The following is a 26,481-nucleotide window of genomic DNA, read 5'->3' as shown; positions in this document are numbered from 1 at the left end:
GAATTTAAAAAAGTATTTTTTTCTCATATTTTATGTGTTTTTACTTCGGAATGGTGTCATTATGATATCATAAATGAATTCGGCATCCCCGATTTATACGAAAACGATACCAAACTTGGCCTAGTAACTAAAATGATGTAGATATCAAGACAAAGTTGAGAGCCCATTTCTTAAATCCATCCTTGGGTCCTAATCCTGCCAAAGGAAATCTCTTGTTCGTGCAACGCCGACGTTTAGGGCTTCCACTCTCGACTATAGTGACACCGTATTAAAATGTATCTTATAATATTCGGATAAACAATAAGGGCTGGTTTAGACGGCGCGTGAACTTGCTTACGATTTTAGTTACATTGCGGACTGTTGGTTACGTTCGGTTCAACCGACCGCAATGTAATTAACGCATGCGAGTTCTCGCAGCATCGTCTAAATGAGCCCTAATTCTGCAGCCATAGTTTTATTTCTAAAATTCATTAAAAAAACTGTCCGTGGTAGAACAGCTTCCCCTATATATTTTACTTCTTCTGTAGTAGGTAGGTATTTTAATTAAATAAAATTCAGTAGTATCTAACCTTAATAATAAATATTTTAACACGTTTTCACTTGTTACGCATGTAAAAATTCTCTTTGCGGCATGTACCTATAAAAAGATACGGCTATTTATGTCGTAAAATAGTTATTTACGATACAAGTGCGGAAAAGAGGAAATTCGAAACGAGTGGCGATAAATTAAAACACGACGAAGGGAGTGTTTTAAATCGACACGAGTTGCGAATTACCTATTCGCACGCGTATCGTACAATGTTTTACAGTACATATGCCCCTTTAAATATTTGACATAGCAACGAAAAGTGCTTATGCACTAGTGCGGGAAAGTAGCGCCAAATGTACTGTAAGTGTAAACTCTGTAAACGTATATTTCGACAGTCTCACGGGAATCAAAATTGATAGGGTAGGTACTTCCCGTTGACCTAGAACTATGAAATTTGGCAAGTAATATCGTCTTACACTATAATAGGGAAAAAAATCTGAAAACTGTAAATATGTAAAAACAAAAAAGCCAAAAGAATTTTTTTTCTTTTGTGCGGAACCCTCGGTGGGCGAGCTCGACTCACACCCGGCCGGTTTATTAAACAACATTTTTCCTGTTTACAGAATGATCTGGTTCATCGCCCTCGTGCTGTCCGCTGTGTCACTTTACTGGATGAGATGGCGTATAAAGAACAAGAAATTGCTGGACATTTCCGATCAGCTCCCTGGCCCTCCTGCGATACCAATCTTGGGTAACGCATTACAAGTGGCGGGACCTCCTGAAGGTAAAACTATTTGCTGCCAAAACTTAATAAAACACGATAAAAATACTTAGCACATTATATCACTATGCTAATGTATACTTAAGGTACTTTTCTACTAAAATTTCCATTGATAAATAAAAGACAGTTTTTTTATTACATACCTCAATGAAATAATCGGTAAGTACATACTACATATGTACAAATTAAAATCTGCGGTTGGTTTCTACTCGTCGCGTCGCGTCGGTAGGTGGTGCTAGGAGTGCGTTACATATACTATTTTACAAGATATATAGCGCTATCTATCGGCAAGCAGGTAAATATTATGCGCGACTTAATATAATCAAATGTACATATAATTATGTTTTATTTTCAGGATGTTCATCATCATGTAAACCGATCCTAAAAAAAATTTTTATTAAAAAAAAAAATTGTTTTAGCGTAATCTCATACATATATCAAGAATAATAAACACATGTAAACGCGTTTAAATTAAAATAATGTAGATAAATAAACATAATTATATTTTTCCACAGTAGGTTACTAAAAAAAACCGGCCAAGTGCGAGTCGGACTCGCGCACGGAGGGTTCCATCAACAACAAATAGAGCAAAAAAATCGTGTTTGTTGTATGGGAGCCTCCCTTAAATATTTATTTTATTTTATTTTTAGTATTTGTTGTTATAGCGGCAACAGAGATACATCATTTGTGAAAATTTCAACTGTCTAGCTATCGCGGTTCATGAGATACAGCCTGGTGACAGACGGACGGACGGACGGACGGACGGACGGACGGACGGACGGACAGCGAAGTCTTAGTAATAGGATCCCGTTTTTTACTCTTTCGGTACGGAACCCTAAAAACAAAATATGTTCAATGCCTCTGGGCTACTCTCGTTATAACTTTTCTAAATATCAAATCGATATCATAAGACAAGTGGTTACCAAGATATTTAGCGAAATGATAGACAGACAAAATCGCACCATAAGGATTACTTCAATTCCTTTTTGGTACGTAACGCCGAAAATTACAAGACCTCTGGTGGCCAAGGCTGGTTTTAAACCTGCTGCAAAGCTGCTGCTTGGAGCTGGTACATCGAATGGACATAAAATAATAAAATGTTTTTCTCAAAAATGGACGGCAAAGTCGACGTTGCCGGTTAAAAAATAGGTCGCGAAGTGCGTAGTTTATGGTCATTCAAAAAATTAAAAAGTTAAAAACATTGCAGTCTCGATTTCGGGACTGCAATGTCGCATACAAATTCCATTATTTAACGAGTTCCAAACTTTTTAAAACTTTAAATGGCCATATCAAATGAAGGCATAGGTCCCTTAAACAGCCAAACAGATGATCAGCACTTATTATTATAAAGCCTGTAACAGACTATCGCACCGCACCGCGACCTTGGAGCGTCGCACTCATAAGTGAGAGCGAGAAACAGATATCTCTTTCTCGCTCTCACTTATGGGTGCGACGCTCCTAGGTCGCGGTGCGGTGCGATAGTCTGTTATAGGCTTAATGTTGGTACCGCGATTATTTAGGTGTCTCAAATAGGTATTTTCAGCAGAAAAATACACTTTTTTTTTAAAGGCGGCAAGCAAAATCTTTTTAATGGTTTTACCTTTTTCTGTGAAAATTTGAACGTTGCTTCTGTAAAATATTTCTATTTCTTGCACCATTTTTGAGAAAAGCACTATATATGACTCGGCTGGAAGGCTACTTGCTGGCTTCGGATTCAATTAAACGGACTCCCAAGGTCGTCCGTTTAAAACGAATCCTCAGCCTGCAAGTAGCTACTTCCGATCCTCGACAATAATGTACTATTATTGTTACAGAGTTAACAAACACTGTTGGAAGTTTCCTGCAAGAGTATGGTGACCTCTTCAGGGTATGGATTGGGCCTGATCTCAATATTTTTGTGAATGACCCCGATGACATTAAGGTAATTATAATAAAGAAAGCAATTTAAAACAATAAGACTAACCCTGTCACTACATATTGGCACTACTTTGGAATAATCTCGTATCTCACACTGCTACCTTCTCAAAGTTAAACGGCAGTAACTATGTATGCATCGCATACATAGGTATAGCTGGTCAAGCAGATCTTGTCAGTAGAAAAACGCGGCAAAAAAATGTAGGCGCGAAAGGATACCGTCCCATAGAAAATTTGAATTTCGCGCCTTTTTTACTGACCAGATTTGTTTTTCTTTTGATTAACAGCTTTTATTAGGTCGACCTGCGGGCTCAGCATGGATCCATTTTTATCCACTATCACTATGCCCGTCACTTTCGCACTTACCTACTTGTTAGAACGTGACAGGCATGGTGATAAATGATAAAAATGCGACCGTGCTACTAGGGCTGTATGTAACTAACATGTAATGGAATCTTGCAAGTTAAATTTGATCCACTTCCCGGTTTCCGATTGAGCTGAAATTTTGCATACACATGTAAGTGGTGTGACAATGCAATATTATGGTACCATCGAGCTGATCTGATGATGGAGACAGGAGGTGGCCATAGGAACTCGACCTGTATGTAACTAAATTGTAATGGAATCTTGCAAGTTATAGGTGAACCAGGATCTATTGAGGGTGCGCCATGTTGCGGAATTTCACTGGAACAAATTTTTTCATACTACACTGAATTGTCACCCTATACATGAGAATAACAGCGCCCTCTTGACAATTATCATATATTACTGGTCAGGCTATAAATTTGATCCACATCCCGGTTTCCGATTGAGCTGAAATTTTGCATGCACTTGTAAGTCGGGTGACAATGCAATATTATGGTACCATAGAGCTGATCTGATGATGGAGACAGGATGTGGCCATAGGAACTCTGTGATGAAACAACGCAACCTAATTGTGTTAGGGATTTTTAGAATTGTCTCGATGAGTATTAGTTGTCTGTCGTAAGAAAAGTACAGGCAGCGATAAAAGTGTGTAACAAACATTATTTTTTTTTTCCAAAAACTTATTCAAAGTAGTGCCGATATGGCCATTCATTACACAACGTGTTTCTACTCTCTGGACATTGACCAAGATCCCGAATAGAGTTCCTTCTCAGGAATGTTCGAATACGGTAAATTATTTAATTAGATGAACATAAAAATATATTTTAAAAGTTAAATTAATTCAAAATACTGTGTCAGTCGTTCACAATCAGTCGATAAGATTAAAGTGACAGGTAGTGACATGACATAAGTATAATTTAAATCTTTCCTTTCGCAGACGCTTCTCAAAAGCCAGAAGACCAGCGTTAAAGATCCCCAGTATAAGTACATAAAAGATTACTGCGGATCCGGCCTTCTCAGTGGTTCAGGTAGGTACCTCCGAACTTCACAAATAAGCTTGTTGATGAAACTTAATGAAATTATTCAAGAAATATCATCATATATTTATGATAGATAGATATAGCTGGTCAAGCAAATCTTGTCAGTAGAAAAAGGCGCGAAATTCAAATTTTCTATAGGATGATATCCCTTCGCGCCTACATTTTTCAAATTTGCCGCCTTTTTCACTGACAAGATCTGCTTGACCATCTATAATTTCTTTATTCATTCATACTCACAACATACATGGCATAGAAAAGTACAAGATAAGAACATGCAAAACAACTTAATTACTAAAAACTATTAACAAGTTCTTTATGAAGCTATGTGTTGTGGCGCAGAAAAGGCGCTGGCTCAGCATTGTGATGCGGCAAGCCACATCGCTGGTATTCTGCCAGGACCTTACATAAAAATATGCAACGCTTATTTTAAATACCCTTTATTTGAGCAAAAAAATTTGCTAATTTGCCTTGTTCTATCCAGCATGGCGTGTAATTCTTAAAATAGGAAAATTCCAGGTCCTAGATGGAGAATCTGCAGAAAGACGGTATTACCAAACTATGGCAAAAAAGCATTAGAGGCCTACGATGAAGTTATCAACGAGGAAGCAAATGAAACTGTCAAACGGCTTATGACTAAAGCTGGAGGAAAATCGTTTGACATATATGATGACATAGTCTTAGGCACTACTTACACTGTTTGCCGTAAGTGTACTCCACTGACAATCCAACCTCTAGACTGAGCTTAGGCCAATTCTTTCATGAAACCGATGCTGCCAAAAATACGGGGGTGCGGGGGGACGAGGTGAGCGAATCCCGTGCCGTGATTGGTCCGTTCAAAGACACGGACCAATCACGGCACGGGATTGACTCGAAGATGGAGTAACGCTACCGTATGTGTGGCAGAGGGGGTAGCGCGACTATGCTATGTCTAGAGGTTGGATTGTCTGTGGTGTACTCAGACTGAATATTATTGGCACTAAGATTATACTTACGTATAAGGAAAGGATTAATTCGTTGGCTAAGAGTGTAAACCTGCTACATCTATTTTTGAAAATAGAGAATTTTGAACCTGATTTGATCACTCGACTACGTCTCGTTTTGTAACTTCGACCCTTGAATTTTAAGAACCCTTATTATATCACTGTTGCATAAACTACTATATCTACATCCATATAATAACTTCATTCATCGGTGTTTGAATCTTAATTTTTAACACGCTTTTATTAGGTCGACCTGTATGTAACTATGTAATGGAATCTTGCAAGTTAAATTTGATCCACTTCCCGGTTTCCGATTGAGCTGAAATTTTACATACATATGTAAGTCGGGTGACAATGCAATATTATGGTACCATTGAGCTGATCTGATGATGGAGACAGGAGGTGGCCATAGGAACTCGACCTGTATGTAACTTGCATGTATCTTGCAAGTTAAATTTCATCCACTTCCCGGTTTCCGATTGAGCTGAAATTTTGCGTACACATGTAAGTCGGGTGACAATGCAATATTATGGCACCATCGAGCTGATCTGATGATGGAGACAGGAGGTGGCCATAGGAACTCTGTGATGAAACAACGCAACCTAATTGTTATAGGGGTTTTTAGAATTGTCTCGATGAGTATTAGTTGTCTGTCGTAAGAAAAGTACAGTAGGCGATAAAAGCTTGTACCAAAAATGAAATTTTTGCCAAAAACTTATTACTTTTATCGATAACTGATATTTTAATAACATTTAAATTTAGAACATCACTGAGAAACAAAGTGATTTGATTTGACCTCTATTTCTAATATCAGTAGAGATGCCTTGAAATGAAATGTCAGTTGCAAACAATTTAACAAATCTCGCATGTCAAGCCAATTTGTCAGTAAATAGGAACAAAAGAAACTATACTCATCCTTTTCTTTTGGGTGATAGTACTCACTAGTAAGACAAAGATAGTATGACTCCCTCTGTCTATGTTTGAAATAAGACAGTCCTTTGACACACTATATTTAATAGGTACCTGGAAAAAAATCGGATGCCTGACATTTTGCAAAAACGTTTTCATTTACCGCCTTTGACGTTTTGTTTACCTTTTTATAGAAACTCGCGTTTTTTCCTAGGTGAAATATTTTAAAATTTTAAATTATACGGAGGAGCTGTTACATTTGACAGCTACGCCATCTTTCCACTCAACACCTTTTAATTAATACTCTGTAAGTAGGTATACAATTAATTCGTTTAATTTGCTGAAGCTTATGGTATGGATGTAGATAAAGCAGTGTATGTAACTGTACATAAATAGGCATTAAATACTCGTGTGATCCTTTAATGAAACTTCATTCGTTTCATAAACCCACACTCGTATGTTAATGCATTTCATTATGTAGCAGTCACATAAATTACCTATTATTATCTACTTTTTCAGGTACATTAATGGGATTGACAAAGGAACAAACCATAAACCTACCAAATATGAATCTCAAATTTCTACATGAAGCACACGAGTGAGAACACTTTTTTTTGTACAATTACTTGTGGTTTGTAATCTTGGTCGTCTGTCCGTCTGTCTCTCCGCTATGACAGTATTTAATAAAATTAAATATTGAAATTTGAAGTCTATAATGTATAAGAAACGTCATGCTTGTTTTGGCAATGATAATATATAATGTAATAAACGCTGATAGAAAAATTATCATTATGTCTGTCACTTACATAATCTCGGGACCATGGGGTCCCGGTTAGTGTAGGGCGTACAAAGGTACGGGACCCATTATTTTGCGTGGTTGAGCTCGCAACTCTCACACTTTTTAATACTTACTTTTTACATTTACGTGTACTTCAGCTATTGCTCTAATTTTTTTAGTATGTACTTAACAGTTTTCATGAGAATGACTCAATGGTACCTTCAAGTTGATCCATTTTACTGGATGACCGAATATTATCAAAAACAAAAAGAGCTGATTAAAAAAAACACTGAAATCGCAAATAAAAATGTGAAGCATAGACTGGAAATTCTGGAATCGATGGACGAATGTAAGATCAAGGAAATCCTGAACGCAGAGGGTGACAGCACACATAACACAGAGCTCAGCGTCATCGACAGGCTTTTGTTGTCGAACCAATTACCGAGCAATGAAGAACTGGTGAAGCAATGGTTCACTCTTTTTACAGCGGTGCGTATTAATATATACACATAGGTACCTGTCAGCACATACTGAACACACGTCGGCAGATCGTCAACTTCTGTTCCGCAGGGACAGCGGTGGGGGAACTATTTCGGACCCAGGCGGAGGCCGACAGCCAGTCTAAAAGAATTGCTGTCTAATAAAGTTGCGCAGTTACTAGAGGGGAAACATAAACATAACACAAAGTAACATAAAGTTACACATAAACATAACACAAAGTAACATAAAGTTACACTTAAACAAACAAAGTTTACAAATAAGTGTTTTACTCAGCTTCTCAACATGTTCACAGAGTCAAGAGGCGACTGCCAAGATAACATCATACGCTTTGCTAATGATGGCATATCATCCCGAATGCCAGGTAGGAAAAGTTTACATTATAATAATCCCTTACCATGAGTTTCCCACAACCGTTTACGCTTGTGGTTTACGCTAGCGACTAGTGCATCTCAAGCATAGTGATATCATCAATGATCGAGACGTACTGATAGAAGAATCAACAATCAAAATGGAATGTCATTTATTCACAATAAAATTATGTACCACCAAAATGTAAGAAACACATTTCAGACAGTTTAACGGTCTGATGCGAATGCGAATATACCTATAATGTTAATAAAAAATTGTTTTTTTTTTATAATCAGGAAAAAGTCTACGCCGAAATAAAGGAGGTTTTCGAAGACAATGTTCGAGATGTCACCGAAGACGACCTGAAATTGATGCCGTACCTAGACATGGTGTTCAAGGAAGTCATTCGACTCTTCCCCATCGGAGTGATGCTTCAAAGAACCGTAGCTGAAGACATTGAAATAAGTATGTATATACGGAATTCTCTCGTACAACAAGCGCTTTGGATATCTCTTATCTCTCTGGATTTTCATAATGTTTACTTGGGTAATTAAAATGCGTGAAAATAGATTAAATTATTAAAATCAGTTCAAAAAAACCCATGTGCAAAAAAGATGACTGATTTTATTAAAGGAAATTACGTATTTACGTACCTAAACACAAATGTCGTTCCACTGATGTTCTGTTACCCTTTATATGCCTTAATGGAGTGCTAGCGAAACTTTTTAGCATTAATTTTATTGTGCCCATAGATTTGAGAGAAAAATATAAGAAATTCTTTGTATTGCAGGCAAAGCGACACTGCCCGCTGGGAGCTCGCTCGTGGTGCCAATATACCATTTGCATCGTGATAAGCGGCATTGGACCAACCCGAACGCCTTCGAACCGGAAAGATTTAGTCCCGAAAACTCCAGGCTGCGCCATCCTAATTGCTACATTCCTTTCAGCCTTGGACCAATGGATTGCATGGGTAACATTTTTTTTTGTTACACTATTCAGTATTTTAGGTACCTATCATGATTGGTGCTCTATTATGAAGTTTATTTTATGCGATGGTTTTATAATTTGCTTCACTTGAATCATCTAAGATGAATTTTAACAACTTTCCATAACCTAAAATATTACTCATGTTGATTATAAAATTTATAAATGATTAAATATAAATAAAGCCAAATGAATAGAGATTAACAAGTAGTGAATTTTTAACGGCGGATTATTTGGGATTTTAAATTTTACTTGTACATACCTATAGAATGTCAGTAAAGAATCTACAGTTGGGAAATCCACCTAAATTAGTAAACATATCGGATTCACATCTCAATACGGATGCTGATAAGCAATAATGTGTCAACCCACAAAAACTTAAAAAAATTGATTTTAATGCCATATTGTAGCTGGTCCGCTGCCATATTGGGATCTTTAGTCCACTTTTCTCGCAGCCATGACATATGATCACATTTTGATTTCAGGGAGGTACTTCGCTATCAAACTTGTGAAGACTATATGCGTCAAGGTGCTCCAAAAGTTCCGGTTGACTTCTCCAGAGTCGTACGAGGACATGCGGCTCGTGATGGCAGTATCGGTTGCCTCCGTCAATGGCTATCCTGTTCAAGTGCATCCGAGGAGTTAAATAACTGTAATACAGAAGATGAGTGTTCAGAGATTAAGCTGGCGTGCACAAACATAAACTCAAATGAATAAATTAATTAAAAATTAAAAAAACACGACTGCAGTTTAAAAGCGAACTGAAAAGCTAAAAATAAATTAAGTTATGTTAGTTACTCAACTTAATGAATGTAAATTAGAATATAAGTGTTCAGTCAGGGTTATAAACAGCAAATGCAAAAGTTTAGGCTTATTTAGGATCGTGACTGTACCTGTATATTTTATTTCAATTGCAGTCGGGGACCTAGATGTATTGTATTAAAATTTTCCCATTTAAAAGGTCCCCGACTGCAATCAAAATAAAATATACAGGTACAGTCACGATCCTAAATAAGCCTAAACTTTTGCATTTGCTGTTTATAACCCTGACTGAACACTTATATTCTAATTTACATTCATTAAGTTGAGTAACTAACATAACTAAATTTATTTTTAGCTTTTCAGTTCGCTTTTAAACTGCAGTCGTGTTTTTTTAATTTTTAATTAATAATTTTTATTTTATACATTTTAGTGATCATACAAACTAACTATATTTTTATGATTTAAGGCAATGTAGTTCCTTCAAGGAGATTTCATCATGCTGATTTTTGATATGTTACCATGAAACGTGCTTGAACATCTAAATAGGTCGGACCCAAAAACCAGACGTATTGAAAAGTGCTAGAGCTTACTATCTCTGCAACTACATATTTCCTATAATATCTTTAATACCGATATTTAGATAATAATATATGTACATGGTAGCCCTTACTCAGAATTGCATGTACCTAATGCTGATACAGATGACGCTGATTTATTCGGATCTAAAGTAACACTCGTGGAGGTTTATTTACGTGATTACCTCCTCATCAGTTAATCAACGGATTTGAGCGAAAAATGTGGCATCTGATAGATACCTATTACTGCGATTTAGGTTAATAGTACCAGCATAAAATATGTGGGCTTATAGCGAGCTGTAAAAGTTCCTTCGAACCTTTGTGGAGCTCCGTCTTCGGCCTTTATCATTTAGATACTTGTAATATTTTTCTGTGTTTGAAGCATGGACGCGAGCTTGTGTGGAAACGATCCTCTCTCGGTCGCTTCGAGTCGTCGGCCCCTAATTGGAGCTTTGGCCTTCGCCTTCGCTATTAAGAAACTTGGGGAAGTTCCACAAAGCACGCACCTGCTTTACGCTCCGGGCCTTCGGCTCTACGCGGAACTCGGCCTTCGTAATTAAGATGCTTGGGAAAGTTGGAAGCACGCACCGAGCCTGGCTCCGGGCCTTCAGCCCGACTCGAAGCTCGGCCTTCGGCCGTTGCAAATAAGAAACTTGGGGTAGTTCCAAAGAGCACGCACCTGGCTCACGCTCCGGGCCTTACGGCCCTACGCGGAGCTCGTCCTTCGAGATTAAGATGCTTGGGGAAGTTGGAAGCGCGCACCGAGCCTGGCTAAGGGCCTTCGGCCCTACGCGGAGCTCGGCCTTCGGCCTTCGCAATTAAGAAACTTGGGGAAGATACAAAAAGCTCGCACCTGACTTACGCTCCGGGCCTTACGGCCCTACGCGGAGTTCGACCTTCGGAATTAGGATGCTTGGGGAAGTTATAAGCGCGCACCGAGCCTGGCTAAGGGCCTTCGGCCCTACACGGAGCTCGGCCTTCGGCCTTCGCAATAAAGAAACTTGGGGAAGATACAAAAAGCTCGCACCTGACTTACGCTCCGGGCCTTACGGCCCTACGCGGAGCTCGACCTTCGGAATTAAGATGCTTGGGGAAGTTATAAGCGCGCACCGAGCCTGGCTAAGGGCCTTCGGCCCTACGCGGAGCTCGGCCTTCGCAATTAAGAAACTTGGGGAAGATACAAAAAGCACGCACCTGCCTTACGCTCCAGTCCTTCGGCCCTGCGAGGAGCTCGGCTTTCGGCCTTTGCAATTAGAATACTTGGGGATGTTGTATAAAGCACGCACCGGGTCTGTCTTACGCCCCGGGCCTTCGTGTAGGGTATGCAGCTCGGCCTTTGGCCTTTGAAGAAATGTAGATTTTTACAAAAAAAAATAGGTTATTAATGACACTTTCACACTTTTTTTCTGTCAAAGTCGGTGCAGAGTTAGCTTAGACGGACTCTACAATCTTATCGATTAATAAATATAAGTTATATGTACACATTTCGATTCCATTAGCGCAATTTGGAACATAGGTATTTGGCTGCTTTTAAAACATGTGTTAAAAACTTTAAGTAGTATAATGTAATATGTATTATATTATGTTTTTTTTTATGATCGGCGGTCAAAACCTTCCTTTTATTATCCGATTCAATAATAATAAATGGTTTAATGGGATTTGCTTTTCTTAACATATTTTGAAAATTCTTACTTTCTCAAAATTAGACTTAAACCAACATGTTGCATATATATTATTACTCGTCTTTCAAAGCTCTACATTTTGATACCCTACTCGATAGGTTTGCAAGATATTTTTTTCTTAAGGTTGCGTAATATGGCGTATTAAGTCCGCCATATTGATTTTGTAATGACGTCACATAGCCTATGTCACCCGGGATGACGTAAGGATTCTAATGATATATCATACATCTAAATCGGTTAAGGCATTCTGAAGTTATCGTGGAATAAAGAAACTCACATACATATATACATACAAACATGAACGCTGAAAACAATACACTCTTTTTGTTTGGGCAGTCGTGTAATAAATGGGTCATACATGTTACCGTCTGCTTTTAACTCGTTCATGTCTTCAGTCTTCCTTGCAAAGATACGAAAGTTAAGCGAATCAAAAGTTATGTCAGTAACTGTAATACTCAATATTTGATATTTTACTGCAAAAGATTAATCCCAAAATTCAAAAAGAGGTGACCATTATATAGTAGCTACTAAAAAAGAAAATAAGGGCCACTAAGAATTTTGATCATTACAGGAAACCATAGGTAAACTAATTACATAATTTTAATTTTTAACAAGCAGAAACGTCTGCGAACGATGCTATTAAGCTTAGAATAAATTTAAAAGTGGAAAAATTACTGTCTTGGGTGAGACTTGAACTCTTGACTTGATCCAGAGGCCGTGAGTTCAAGTCTCACCCAAGACAGTAATTTTTCCACTTTTAAATTTATTCTAAGCTTAATAGCATCGTTCGCAGACGTTTCTGCTTGTTAAAAATTAAAATTAGTATGGGTAGCACATCGTAACTGGTGAATTTCCAATATGACTTGGAACTCCGGTAGCCGTTTAAGAAGTGTAACACTCTTACGGTAGATGTCGCTACGGTCCCCTTGACCCATAATATGGTGGAAAGATTTGCTGGCTATGAATGAGGTCTTGGTGGCTCAGATGGCAGAGCGCTGGAGTATCTATCCAGAGGCCGTGAGTTCAAGTCTCACCCAAGACAGTAATTTTTCCACTTTTAAATTTAAACTAATTACATGTTTATTGAAATACATATGTGAAACAATTGACTACTTTATATTACAGAACCCTATAAGTACGTTTTAAAAGACCTATCCAGCGATACAATTTGGATGAATATTGGCAATAAAAAGCGGCCAAGTGCGAGTCGGACTCGCCCATGAAGGGTTCCGTATTTAGGCGATTTATGACGTATTAAAAAAAAACTACTTACTAGATCTCGTTCAAACCAATTTTCGGTGGAAGTTTACATGGTAATGTCATCATATATTTTTTTTAGTTTTATCATTCTCTTATTTTAGAAGTTACAGGGGGGGGGGACACACATTTTACCACAAAAATTTTTTGAGTTTCAGTTCGAAGTATGGGGAACCCCAAAAAATTATTGGTTTTTTTCTATTTTTGTGTGAAAATCTTAATGCGGTTCACAGAATACATCTACTTACCAAGTTTCAACAGCATAGTTCTTATAGTTTCGGAGAAAAGTGGCTGTGACATACGGACGGACAGACAGACGGACAGACAGACAGACAGACAGACAGACAGACAGACAGACATGACGAATCTATAAGGGTTCCGTTTTTTGCCATTTGGCTACGGAACCCTAAAAAGTAAAAGCAAAGAGAATAGAGTGTAGAGAGTTACTGCCATGATAATGGCAATTATGTAGCCACAGTAAATTTACTGCCATTTTCGACAGTAGATTAAAACTAGATAAGATAAGATAATATTTATTCATTTAAAACTTATGCTAATTTGATTGATACAATGGTAATTATCCAATTTATGCTTAAATACTAGTACATTCATAGATTCAACTTAAAATAAGTAAAGGTCATGTTAAGAACTATAAATACCGGACAAATGTGTATTTTCTGTCGCTAATGGAAATTTGATAACAATACCTAAACTAAGTAAACATTTACTTGTGTCTTAGGTATGCACTTTTTGTAGGTCAATGTGTAAGTGGGGAAGTGCTTACCAACTATTAGAACGCCCTTTGAACGCCCTTACTCTTTCACAGGTATGTTCCAATTCGTTCAATATTGAAATTAACGCCATCTACCCGACAGTAAGCCAAATCATACCTTTGGCCTACTGTCGGGTAGATGGCGTTAATTTCAATATTTAACAAATCAACACATATCAGTGAAAGAAAAAATAATTAATTAAAAATTAAAAAAACACGACTGCAGTTTAAAAGCGAACTGAAAAGCTAAAAATAAATTTTGTTATGTTAGTTACTCAACTTAATGAATGTAAATTAGAATATAAGTGTTCAGTCAGGGTTATAAACAGCAAATGCAAAAGTTTAGGCTTATTTAGGATCGTGACTGTACCTGTATATTTTATTTCAATTGCAGTCGGGGACCTAGATGTATTGTATTAAAATTTTCCCATTTAAAAGGTCCCCGACTGCGCAATCAAAATAAAATATACAGGTACAGTCACGATCCTAAATAAGCCTAAACTTTTGCATTTGCTGTTTATAACCCTGACTGAACACTTATATTCTAATTTACATTCATTAAGTTGAGTAACTAACATAACTAAATTTATTTTTAGCTTTTCAGTTCGCTTTTAAACTGCAGTCGTGTTTTTTTAATTTTTAATTAATTATTTTTATTTTATACATTTTAGTGATCATACAAACTAACTATATTTTTATGATTTAAGGCAATGTAGTTCCTTCAAGGAGATTTCATCATGCTGATTTTTGATATGTTACCATGAAACGTGCTTGAACATCTAAATAGGTCGGACCCAAAAACCAGACGTATTGAAAAGTGCTAGAGCTTACTATAAGGGCACCAGTGGCCAGCCAGGTACCAGTGGTCAGCCTTTTGAGCCGTTTATTGGTCATAAATATCTGGTATATTCGTTTAAACAAATCGCGAGTACTCAAATAGGAGCTTTGATTCCTTATTGGTTAATACGTCACACGACAGGTGCGGTGAGGGAACGGGGGGAAGAAATATACTCGTTCATACAGGTGCTGTTTGTCGACGAGTGCAATAGTGTCATGTCCGCCATATTTTTTACTGCACGTGGTGTTCTCTTAAAAGGCAAGAAAAACTATGTTTTAATGTTAAAAGTTATTGTTTTTGTTAATGATTGGTTTATTTATTAATTTATCTATTAAATTCCATTATATTTGAATGAAAATATCAATATTTCACTTATAAATTGAGGGGGCTGGCCACTGGATAACACTTTTTTCCAAGGAATCCAGTGCCCAGCCCCCCACGGCTGATCTTTGGGTTATTCGTTTTTTTTATTATTTTCGAGCCAATGCGACCGTTAGGACCGTTAAATTTACATTTTCAAATTTAGTTAGGCATGCCCTAGTCAATTTAAAGTAAAACCCAGTAGTCAGCCGCATTTGAAATAACGTTTTAATGCGGCTGAGCACTGGGATTCGCGGATCCAGTACTCAGCCATTGACCTTGCTTGGTACGTCGCCGCCAAACATATGTCCACATTTTTAAACCCTATCTCATTGAAATAAGGTTCAAAAGTGTATATATATTTTTGACATTAACTATACATAACTATCATTTTGCTTTTTCCTTAATTAGATCTGCATAGACTCGATTAATTCTTTTTTACCGAATACCTACTAGGAACATAATTATATATTACCTGATTTACCTCATTAATTTTTGACGGATTAATTATTAGAAAATAAATATTGCGATTCTTAGTTTGCAAGAATAGTGTTAGTTAATTAAGTACCTATGGCCAACAAATTTCGCTTCATAAGAATTGTATGTACCTATAAGATTTATTTTCATTAAATAAGTAAACAAGTAGGTAAGTAATACATATGTATATGCAAAAAAATATAAAGTAAAATTAAAAACTACAACTAACTACAATAACTAAAATAGTAATAAAAAATAGATATTTGTATAACATCGTTGATTTTGATATATGCAAAAAATTATAAACTAAAATTAAAAATAACAACTAACTACAATAACGATAACATAAATTATAAAGAAAAAATAAATATTATAATATCGTTGATTTTGATATAAATATTAGTGATTTTGATCTAATTATTATGAATAGTTTATATAGGCTGAGTACTGGGTACACAGAGGCTGCTTACTGGATTTTGGAGGCTGACTACTGGAGAAAAGTGCCACTTTTTGTTTAAACTTAATTAGAGATATTATAAAGAGGATTGTTATTTTTTTAAATATTTTGTTTTAAAACTATGATAAACAATTGATCTAACCATGACATTTGTTTAAGTATCCGACTAATCCTGTAGAAATGCCGAACGTTCAAACTTAAAAAAGTCGTTATAAGGCTGACTACTGGTGCCTTTACCCTACATATTTCCTATAATATCTTTAATACCGATATTTAGATAATAATATATGTACATGGTAGCCCTTACTCAGAATTGCATGTACCTAATGCTGATACAGATGACGCTGATTTATTCGGATCTAAAGTAACACTCGTGGAGGTTTATTTACGTGATTACCTCCTCATCAGTTAATCAACGGATTTGAGCGAAAAATGTGGCATCTGATAGATACCTATTACTGCGATTTAGGTTAATAGTACCAGCATAAAATATGTGGGCTTATAGCGAGCTGTAAAAGTTCCTTCGAACCTTTGTGGAGCTCCGTCTTCGGCCTTTATCATTTAGATACTTGTAATATTTTTCTGTGTTTGAAGAACTAGTACTTAAGCATGGACGCGAGCTTGCGTGGAAACGATCCTCTCTCGGTCGCTTCGAGTCGTCGGCCCCTAATTGGAGCTTTGGCCTTCGCCTTCGCTATTAAGAAACTTGGGGAAGTTCCACAAAGCACGCACCTGCTTTACGCTCCGGGCCTTCGGCTCTACGCGGAACTCGGCCTTCGTAATTAAGATGCTTGGGAAAGTTGGAAGCACGCACCGAGCCTGGCTCCGGGCCTTCAGCCCGACTCGAAGCTCGGCCTTCGGCCGTTGCAAATAAGAAACTTGGGGTAGTTCCAAAGAGCACGCACCTGGCTCACGCTCCGGGCCTTACGGCCCTACGCGGAGCTCGTCCTTCAAGATTAAGATGCTTGGGGAAGTTGGAAGCGCGCACCGAGCCTGGCTAAGGGCCTTCGGCCCTACGCGGAGCTCGGCCTTCGGCCTTCGCAATTAAGAAACTTGGGGAAGATACAAAAAGCTCGCACCTGACTTACGCTCCGGGCCTTACGGCCCTACGCGGAGTTCGACCTTCGGAATTAGGATGCTTGGGGAAGTTATAAGCGCGCACCGAGCCTGGCTAAGGGCCTTCGGCCCTACACGGAGCTCGGCCTTCGGCCTTCGCAATAAAGAAACTTGGGGAAGATACAAAAAGCTCGCACCTGACTTACGCTCCGGGCCTTACGGCCCTACGCGGAGCTCGACCTTCGGAATTAAGATGCTTGGGGAAGTTATAAGCGCGCACCGAGCCTGGCTAAGGGCCTTCGGCCCTACGCGGAGCTCGGCCTTCGCAATTAAGAAACTTGGGGAAGATACAAAAAGCACGCACCTGCCTTACGCTCCAGTCCTTCGGCCCTGCGAGGAGCTCGGCTTTCGGCCTTTGCAATTAGAATACTTGGGGATGTTGTATAAAGCACGCACCGGGTCTGTCTTACGCCCCGGGCCTTCGTGTAGGGTATGCAGCTCGGCCTTTGGCCTTTGAAGAAATGTAGATTTTTACAAAAAAAATAGGTTATTAATGACACTTTCACACTTTTTTTCTGTCAAAGTCGGTGCAGAGTTAGCTTAGACGGACTCTACAATCTTATCGATTAATAAATATAAGTTATATGTACACATTTCGATTCCATTAGCGCAATTTGGAACATAGGTATTTGGCTGCTTTTAAAACATGTGTTAAAAACTTTAAGTAGTATAATGTAATATGTATTATATTATGTTTTTTTTTATGATCGGCGGTCAAAACCTTCCTTTTATTATCCGATTCAATAATAATAAATGGTTTAATGGGATTTGCTTTTCTTAACATATTTTGAAAATTCTTACTTTCTCAAAATTAGACTTAAACCAACATGTTGCATATATATTATTACTCGTCTTTCAAAGCTCTACATTTTGATACCCTACTCGATAGGTTTGCAAGATATTTTTTTCTTAAGGTTGCGTAATATGGCGTATTAAGTCCGCCATATTGATTTTGTAATGACGTCACATAGCCTATGTCACCCGGGATGACGTAAGGATTCTAATGATATATCATACATCTAAATCGGTTAAGGCATTCTGAAGTTATCGTGGAATAAAGAAACTCACATACATATATACATACAAACATGAACGCTGAAAACAATACACTCTTTTTGTTTGGGCAGTCATGTAAAAAGGGTCAAAATAAAATGGCGTTCTAACAGTTTTAATCTGCTGTCGAAAGATGGCAGTATATTTATTGTGGCTACATAATTTACTTTGACAATCCGCCTCTATAGGGAGCATTACTGCAATGTTTTTCCGCCAGAGTGCAGCACCGGGAATATTCCCTATTTCAAATAGGAAATATTACGCGAAAGTCTGCGTAGGGGGCGCCACATCAACACCAAGTAAACAATCTAAGGATCTACCGCAAACGAGAGTGTCGACATTTTGTTATCTAACCTCTATATCACTCTTGCATATTCGAGCGATAAAGAGGCAGATAGCTGAGTTCCGATTTCGCGTTTTTCGGTAGGCCCTTTGTAAGCAAACCGCCTTGATGTATCAATGTCATATTTGATTGTCTGTGAAAACTTGTCAAAAAACAGTTTAAAGGTACAGTATGTATAAGTTACTCTATGGTATACTTAAGTCACTAGTGCTGCACTCTGGCGGAAAAACATTGCAGTAACTCCCTATTCTCTTTGGTAAAAGCACAGTTTTCAGTAAATTGACTTTGTTTTTATTTGTAGCTGTTAACTTGCGCAGTTAACAGCGTCATCTATATGACCTTTATCGAACCCTAGATGGCTTATCGATGTAGATACGCCTCCAGTAAGGTACATAGTTCCCTATACAGTCCATAGGTGGCGCTGTAATTAATTATAATTATTTAAGGAATTTTTAATGTAGCTGTACTCATTTCACTTTCCCAATTCATATACGCCACAAGAAGCACACGCTGTTTTGTTTCCAACTCCCCTCAAGATCTTGCGACCTCCGCCCACGTGTAATCAGTAGCCTAATTTAGATTGACACAAGTGTTGGTGTTAGGTTGCTTATTGTAGTGGAGTGAAAGTGGTGAGAGTTGAACCTCTTCTTATGATATTTTTGCATTATTTTTCTTTATAAAAACAATGGCTAGAAAGCCTGGTCCAGGGAAACATTTTAGCTTCAGTAAGCCTAGTCAAAAAAACTTTCTAAGCGAGGCCATAGAGAAAAAAATACATAGAGTGCTCACTCCATACATCAGTTCAGACTATTAATTTCAGTGTCTACATCTAGCATCGAGTAGCGGAACTATCAGTACTGCTACTTGACAATAGATGTAGCACTGACCGGAAAGTCTTATCTCAACAGCATAAGACTTTCCGGTCGGTGGCTACATCTATTGTCAAGTAGCAGTACTGATAGTTCCGCTACTCGATGCTAGATGCTAATAGTCTTTTTGGTACTAAAACTGATGTATGGAGTGAGCACTCTATGTATTTTTTTCTCTATGGCGAGGCTTAGAGTAGGTAGCAAGAGCTTGCACGCAAAGTACGCCTCGCTTTACAAGAATCACTAGAAAACATGTGACAGCAATCTTACAATGCATACTCGTAGGCAATAGACATGGGCAATGGGCATCGGCAAACGTTAAGAAAAGTTAAGCCTTTCTTCTCCCAAAAAATTAAAATAACCCAGAAATACTACGTCATTTGGTAAAAAAATGCAAAACTCAGCGGTTATTGCTTTATGAGATTTATGGGTGATGAAACTGATGAATCCATTTAAAATGGAAACTAGTGGCACGGTAAGCAAGGTAACTATAATTTAACTACCAAATTTCATAAAAAAAAAGCATTATATCTCATAACTTTGTCATTATCTGCGGGCACGGCAGTGCCCCCGCCAAGTCGAGCAAAACAAAGAGGCACGGCCGTACCATCCTTTTCTCGAAGCGATACAGGCCATTTTCGACGTCCTCTAATTTTGTGCTGGCTGAAGCTAGAACCCTGAATTTTCAGTAATATATAGGGCTTAACATGCTTAAGATATATGTATTCTCAAAAACATTCAATTTGAACTTGTAGTTTAAGAATTATTGTACGTCAAAGTTCCTTATTTTCCACACTGACACACTCACGATCATCATATTTCTAAGGTACTTGTAGCATACCCACAAGCGCTGGTGGCCTAGCGGTAAGAGCATGCGACTTGCAATCCGGAGGTCGCGGGTTCAAACCCTGGCTCGTACCAATGAGTTTTTCGGAACTTATGTACGAAATATAATTTGATATTTACCAGTCGCTTTTCGGTGAAGGAAAACATCGTGAGGAAACCGGACTAATCCCAACAAGGGCCTAGTTTACCCTCTGGGTTGGAAGGTCAGATGGCAGTCGCCGAAAAGAAGGACTGCCTACAAAAAGAGATGAGATCCCATCAAAAACATTACATGTAAAAAGGTGCAAGTCTCGCAACGCTTCTACTACAAAAAAGTTTTGAGATGTAATGTGAAACCAAGTCGGTTATTTTAATCAGTGCCAGGGGGTGTTAAAACCGTATCAATAAGATATCTTTAATTTTTAATACATATGTCGGAGCGAGGCACCAGAAGGACGTATTGCAGTGTTACAGTTCATAGCTTTAAACGCCTGTATAAAGTCGATTAGCAATGGTTGGCTACGTATTATTTGCTTGTAACGGAATAATAAAGTTGCGCAGTGAATAACGCCACCATCTATTGGCGTATTGTTGAACTAAGATGACAGGTAGAAGGCTTTGGAACGTCAAGAGGTGTATATTGAGTGAACGTAGGCACGAGTGGGCATTTTTGTCGTTTTGTTGGTAGACTGGTCAGGCAGGTTTACCAACTTGAATTGGAGGCGGGGGCGGTTGGCTCCGCCGCTGGAACTGGCTTCCTTCTTCTTGATCGGACCGCGTCAGAGATCGGACGTTAGCCAAGCTCGTGCCTAATTCGCTACGTTCCTGAAGGCTTATACCTGAAGGATTATTCTGAAAGCTTATAGATTCTCACGTTCTTTAACAGTTTAGCTAAGTGTTTTATTCCAAGTGTTATTTCTTATGTGCCATTAGAAGCTTACTTTTGTAAAATAAAGATTTGAACGATTTCATGTGATCTTTTTATTCTAAATCAAATCATTTTGGATCCAAATAGTGATTGGTCGTTTTGATTATTTAGTACTGAAATATAGTACTAGTATGGTTAACGAGTCCGAATGTTTATTTCATGCGTTGGTAGCATACGTACTGTACGTACTATGTACTGTGTACGTATATTAATAGTCTCAAGGCCTAATATTGAAGGTTGCAATTAGAGTTCGGAGATAGTGAAACACACGTGTGATACGTTAACTAGTAATTTATTGACTGAAGCTTTTTATCCATCGCGGGCGCAGCCGCGGTTATATTAAGTTACATATAGGTAAAATAGGTAGCTATCCATTCATGTGTGCCTACACCATTCCCCCTTCCCCTTTTTTACAAAAAAAAATATGACGAGAGAATAGACACCATTGAAAACAATACTAAAAGTTTTTTATTTAATTAACACTCTTAAATTCTAACACCTTATAACTAAAAAAAAAACACTCTGTTGCAGCAACACTTAGTGTTTCTACACCACACAATACGTAAGCATAACGCTATGGGTAAATCCACGGTGACTCACGTTACTTTGTAGTCACTATTCCTAACAATCTTGTCGTATATTTGAGATCAAGAGCTTTCTACGTCGAAAACTTGATAATAATATCACAGAGTACATTACTGCGAATCATTTATCGAAGTACTTTTTCTCCATCAAATTATAAAAATTGGAGAAAAGTGGAAAATAACTCCATGACTCACGTTACAAGAAATGGACACGGAGTTTTACGCCTTTTGTGTTTATTGATTTCCCTTTGATTATTGAATGAATTAGTTTTAACAAAATAACAAAACAATGACATAAATATGCAAGCTTCTTTAATAGTTAACCAAATAAAATCAAAGATACACCCTTATTTAAATAAAATATAAAACCTTACGAACTCACGTTACAGCGATTTCGTGAATCACGTTACTTGCGACTACCTAGAATATTTTGATATTTTTTATCATTTCTAGCAAACAAATAGCATATTTTTTACTTATTATTATTAGAATTAGAACTTTTCTGATACGTTATTTAGCTCTACCCAAAGCTTGGCGATTAATTAACATCGAAGATGAGGATGCAATTGAACTATCTAAGGCTCTTGCTTATTCAGCTTTTTTCTTTGATCTATATGTTTTTCAACTCTTTTTCTGGTTTTTTCTCTTTCATCCTTTATAAATTGGTTTTTCTTTTTTTGAGTCATGTTATCTAGCAACTTCTTCTTTTGCCTGATTTTTTGGCGGAAAGCCTATGTTTTTTCTTATACTCTTCGTACTTTCCGTCGTCTTTCAGCTTCTGTCTTCTTCTTTTTGCCCTTTCTGCCGCTGATAGAGGCATTGTAGCTACAAAATACATTCAAATATTTAGTTACTCGCTTTACAGTTGCAACAACGCGATTCACTGTGACTCACGTTACAAGTATCTCAAGTCATGTATTTCTATAAAATAACACTTATGCGGAGAAATAAACCGCGAGAATGACACCATCTAAGCCCAATCATACACATAGTTCAATATAAGTTCGTTTGTCCAAAACTTCAGTACAGTAAATGAAAAATATTGTTTTTTACGTTACTCACGTTACTCAACGACATGCAATTTTCATTCACCTCTTACATATTTTTCTTTCAACTTATGATAATTGTAATCAAAGTAACGCGTGAATAATTTAATAGACAACAGATAAATAAAGGTTACTTACCTCTTCTTTGCGTAAAAATCAATTAAAGTCGTAATATTTATAATCACTTATTTTACGTTCGTAGTTGATTCCGCAAGCAGCACTTACAATGTCGGAAATTATGACAACCGTTGACTTATTATTGACTTAAGGTTATAAAATTTGTTCTGCTACCCTAATTTGATTATTCTACATTCAAACACATTCTAAATTCAATAGTTTATTTTTTCGTTGTCATGTCCGAGTTACGCGGAAAGACCCCTATGCATAGCTGGCGCCCGGTGCCGCCTGTTGCGGGGTATTAATCACTAACTGTCTCTGCACCCAGTTTCTCGCTGTCTTCCTGCAGCGATACCACAGTATACATAACAGGATCACGCCAAACATTATCGACATGGCCACCAATACCAAACTGATGGTGCTGAGTTGATACTGGAAATCGTTTGTAACCGTCTGCGTTTGGGTTACGACACTGCCAAGCTTATCACCTTCCTTGCTTTGTCCCCAACCCATAGTTGTAGGTTTACAAAGTTTACTCGCAAGTATCACACAAAATAGCGTTTAAATTCTGTATAGTAACAGTAGTTACTAGTTCCAAATTGAAATTTATAATGAGAAAAAAATGTAAAACGTTATATTATATACTAATACAAATATCTTACTATGAAGAAATTACACGTTCGTAACCTAAATCATACTTTTCCATTGCTAAAATCATATAACATAGTAAAATACACCGTATGTTATGACATTAACGCACATTATGTTTTTGCAACATTATACCTAAAGAATCGAGGCGTTGTTATTGTACTCGCTATAACGCTGCATCTGCAAATCGCACTGGCCTCTTTACAACACGTCCACTGCGCGTTGTTTTCACGGGTATAATTTTGCAAGAAGTGTCATTGTTATTCAATGTGGAATCATTCTGTATGCAATTAAAATTGTTAGGTAAACTGTTTACAGGATTTTTGTCTGTAGTTTCCATATCGTTAATTACATATGCCGGTTTTAACCTATCGATTGAAACGATTGTTTCCTTATTGTCCAATTGAATAACGAATGTCTTATCTTTCCTACTTAAGACTTTATAGGGTCCGTCATAAGGGGGCTGTAAGGACTTTCTTACTAAATCGTTCCTTAAAAATACATATTCACAAGTTTTCAAATCTTTATGGACAAACAATGAACGTGAATTACTGTGACTTGGCGGTCTGGGTTTTAATTTACCTATGGAATCCCTAAGCATCTGCAAGTATTCCGAATCTGAATCACTAACCTTGACATCGTCATAAAATTCACCAGGTAACCTAATTGTTTTTCCATACGCTAACTGAGCTGCGCTCACTCCAGTGTCACTTCTAGGCGCGGCACGCAGACCTAACATGATCGTTGGTAATTCGTCCACCCAACAAGTGTTATCACTAAGGCGAGCCTTAAGGGCTGTTTTCATGCTCTTATGTAGCCTCTCGACGATTCCATTGCTCTGGGGATGATAAGGGGTTGTACGCAATTTATGGACTCCTAGGTACTTCATTAATTGCTTGAACAAATCACTTTCAAATTGCCGACCACAATCGCTTGTTAAACGCGTAGGGCAACCGAAACGCGTAATCCAACCCTCATACACTACCCTAGCAATCGTCTCTGCGGTTATATCTTGAACCGGATATGCTTCAGGCCACCCTGAAAACCTGTCTATCATTGTGACACAGTAACGATAACCTTCGCTGGTCGTTGCTAACGGTCCAGTAATATCGATGTGTACATGTGCATAACGATCAGATTCCGCAAATCGTTCTAAGCCTGACACTGTGTGACGTATTATTTTCGCTTTTTGACACTGTATACATGACCTAGTCCATTTAATAATATCGGCATTCATTTTCGGCCAAAAAAATCTTTCGGTAACTAAACGTTTCGTAGTTCTGATACCAGGGTGACTTAGATTATGTATATATTGCCATGCTTGCTTTCTAAAAGGTTCAGGTAAATACGGTCTAATATTGTTTGTCGACACCTCGCAGTAAGTATTTTTCTCACAGTCGGGCAAGCTGACTCGCTTAAACTGCAGGGTATCGTGTGACGCTTGCACGCTTTCCTGTAGGTAATTATCGCTAGCTTGACTTACTGCTAACTCTGCGTAATCAATTCCCGTGGGACAGTAGATAGCTTCTATCCTGGACAAAGTATCTGCAACTACATTTTGTATACCACTTATGTGGTATATGTTAGTAGTGAACTCACTCATATATGATAGATAACGCACTCTCCTAGGACTTTCTTTATAGCTATGTACCTTACTAAAAGCAAAAGTTAGAGGTTTGTGGTCCGTATATATACTAAGATCACGACCTTCTAATAGATTCCGAAAATATCGCACAGCGGCATAAATTCCTAACAATTCCCTATCATACGCTGAATATTTCTTTTGCGCATCCGATAATTTCCGCGAAAAATATCCTAAGGGTTGCCAAACATCCCCAACCCTTTGATTTAACGCGCCTCCAAGACTGACCTCTGACGCATCCGTCATCAGCGCCAGCTTGGTATTAGGTAATGGATGAGAAAGTGTGACGGCGCTTTTTAAGCTTTCCTTACATTTTTCGAATGCTTCGTTAGCCTTATCTGTCCACTGTATAACAGTCCTATCTCGTTTCTTCGCGTTATGCAAATAATGATTTAATTCGGCCTGGTGGTCTACCGCCTTGGGAATGTGCAGTCGATAAAAATTTAACATACCTAGAAATCGTCGTAGTTGCTCGACGGTTTCTGGTTTCGGAAAATTGACTATGGCCTGCACTTTGTCGTCCAAAGGTCGTATACCGCTCGTAGACACTTCGTAACCGAGAAATTCGAGTTTAGATTTGCCAAAATCACATTTAGACACATTAATTGTAATTCCATATTGATTAAATCGTTCGAAAACTAACTTTAACTGCTCTTTGTGTTGCTCTTCTGTTTCACTCGCTATTATGACGTCATCAATATAAGTAATAGATATGAGCGCCGATAGGCATATAGCCGGCGGCGGCGCGCCGGTCAAAATAGGTCGGCGGCGGCGGCGAATCGGCGGCGTGGCCTTGAAACACCTTCGATTAATGAAAAAAGAATTCAAACCAAAATTTTACCGAAAAAACATGTTTTTGCTGTAAGAAAGTTATGAAATAAATGCATTTTTTAGTTTCAAGGATAATTTATTGAATAATGGTACGAAAAAAATTGATATCGTATAAACTGTGGATAAGCGGAATCGCGCGGCATCAGAAGCGATCTTAATCTTGGCGAGG

At 37.9% G+C, this 26,481-nt stretch overlaps 1 protein-coding gene and 1 long non-coding RNA gene across 2 annotated transcripts in view; one reads left to right on the top strand and one right to left on the bottom strand.

Annotated features, from left to right (window-relative positions):
- The first annotated feature begins 1,141 nt into the window (after nt 1-1,141).
- On the top strand, nt 1,142-9,778 carry LOC134656888 (cytochrome P450 4C1-like). Its single transcript, XM_063512431.1, has 10 exons — nt 1,142-1,313; nt 3,125-3,231; nt 4,528-4,618; nt 5,147-5,332; nt 7,039-7,117; nt 7,477-7,786; nt 8,091-8,159; nt 8,443-8,611; nt 8,937-9,116; nt 9,616-9,778. Exons 1-10 carry the CDS (start codon nt 1,154-1,156, stop codon nt 9,774-9,776), a joined length of 1,512 nt encoding a protein of 503 aa, XP_063368501.1. The 5' UTR covers nt 1,142-1,153; the 3' UTR covers nt 9,777-9,778.
- The window catches only part of LOC134657025 (uncharacterized), a 148,911-nt gene continuing 126,492 nt past the window's right edge, over nt 4,063-26,481 (bottom strand). Inside the window, exons 2-3 of the long non-coding RNA XR_010097580.1 lie at nt 6,111-6,212; nt 4,063-4,155 (exon numbers count right to left, since the gene is read on the bottom strand). This is a non-coding gene — a long non-coding RNA (uncharacterized LOC134657025). The remainder of the gene's footprint in view (nt 4,156-6,110; nt 6,213-26,481) is intronic.

Source organism: Cydia amplana, chromosome 19, assembly GCF_948474715.1.
Source record: "Cydia amplana chromosome 19, ilCydAmpl1.1, whole genome shotgun sequence".
In the NCBI taxonomy this organism is placed as follows: Eukaryota; Metazoa; Arthropoda; class Insecta; order Lepidoptera; family Tortricidae; genus Cydia; species Cydia amplana.
This window is presented reverse-complemented; position numbering and strand designations above follow the sequence as displayed.

Bases quoted from the DNA above. Each gene is read 5' to 3' on its own strand.
- LOC134656888 (XM_063512431.1), top strand. From the start codon at position 1,154: ATGATCTGGTTCATCGCCCTCGTGCTGTCCGCTGTGTCACTTTACTGG. The intron at 4,619-5,146 runs GTAGGTACCTCC...GGAAAATTCCAG, and splicing joins CGGCCTTCTCAGTGGTTCAG to GTCCTAGATGGAGAATCTGC. The intron at 7,118-7,476 runs GTGAGAACACTT...TAATTTTTTTAG, and splicing joins TTTCTACATGAAGCACACGA to TATGTACTTAACAGTTTTCA.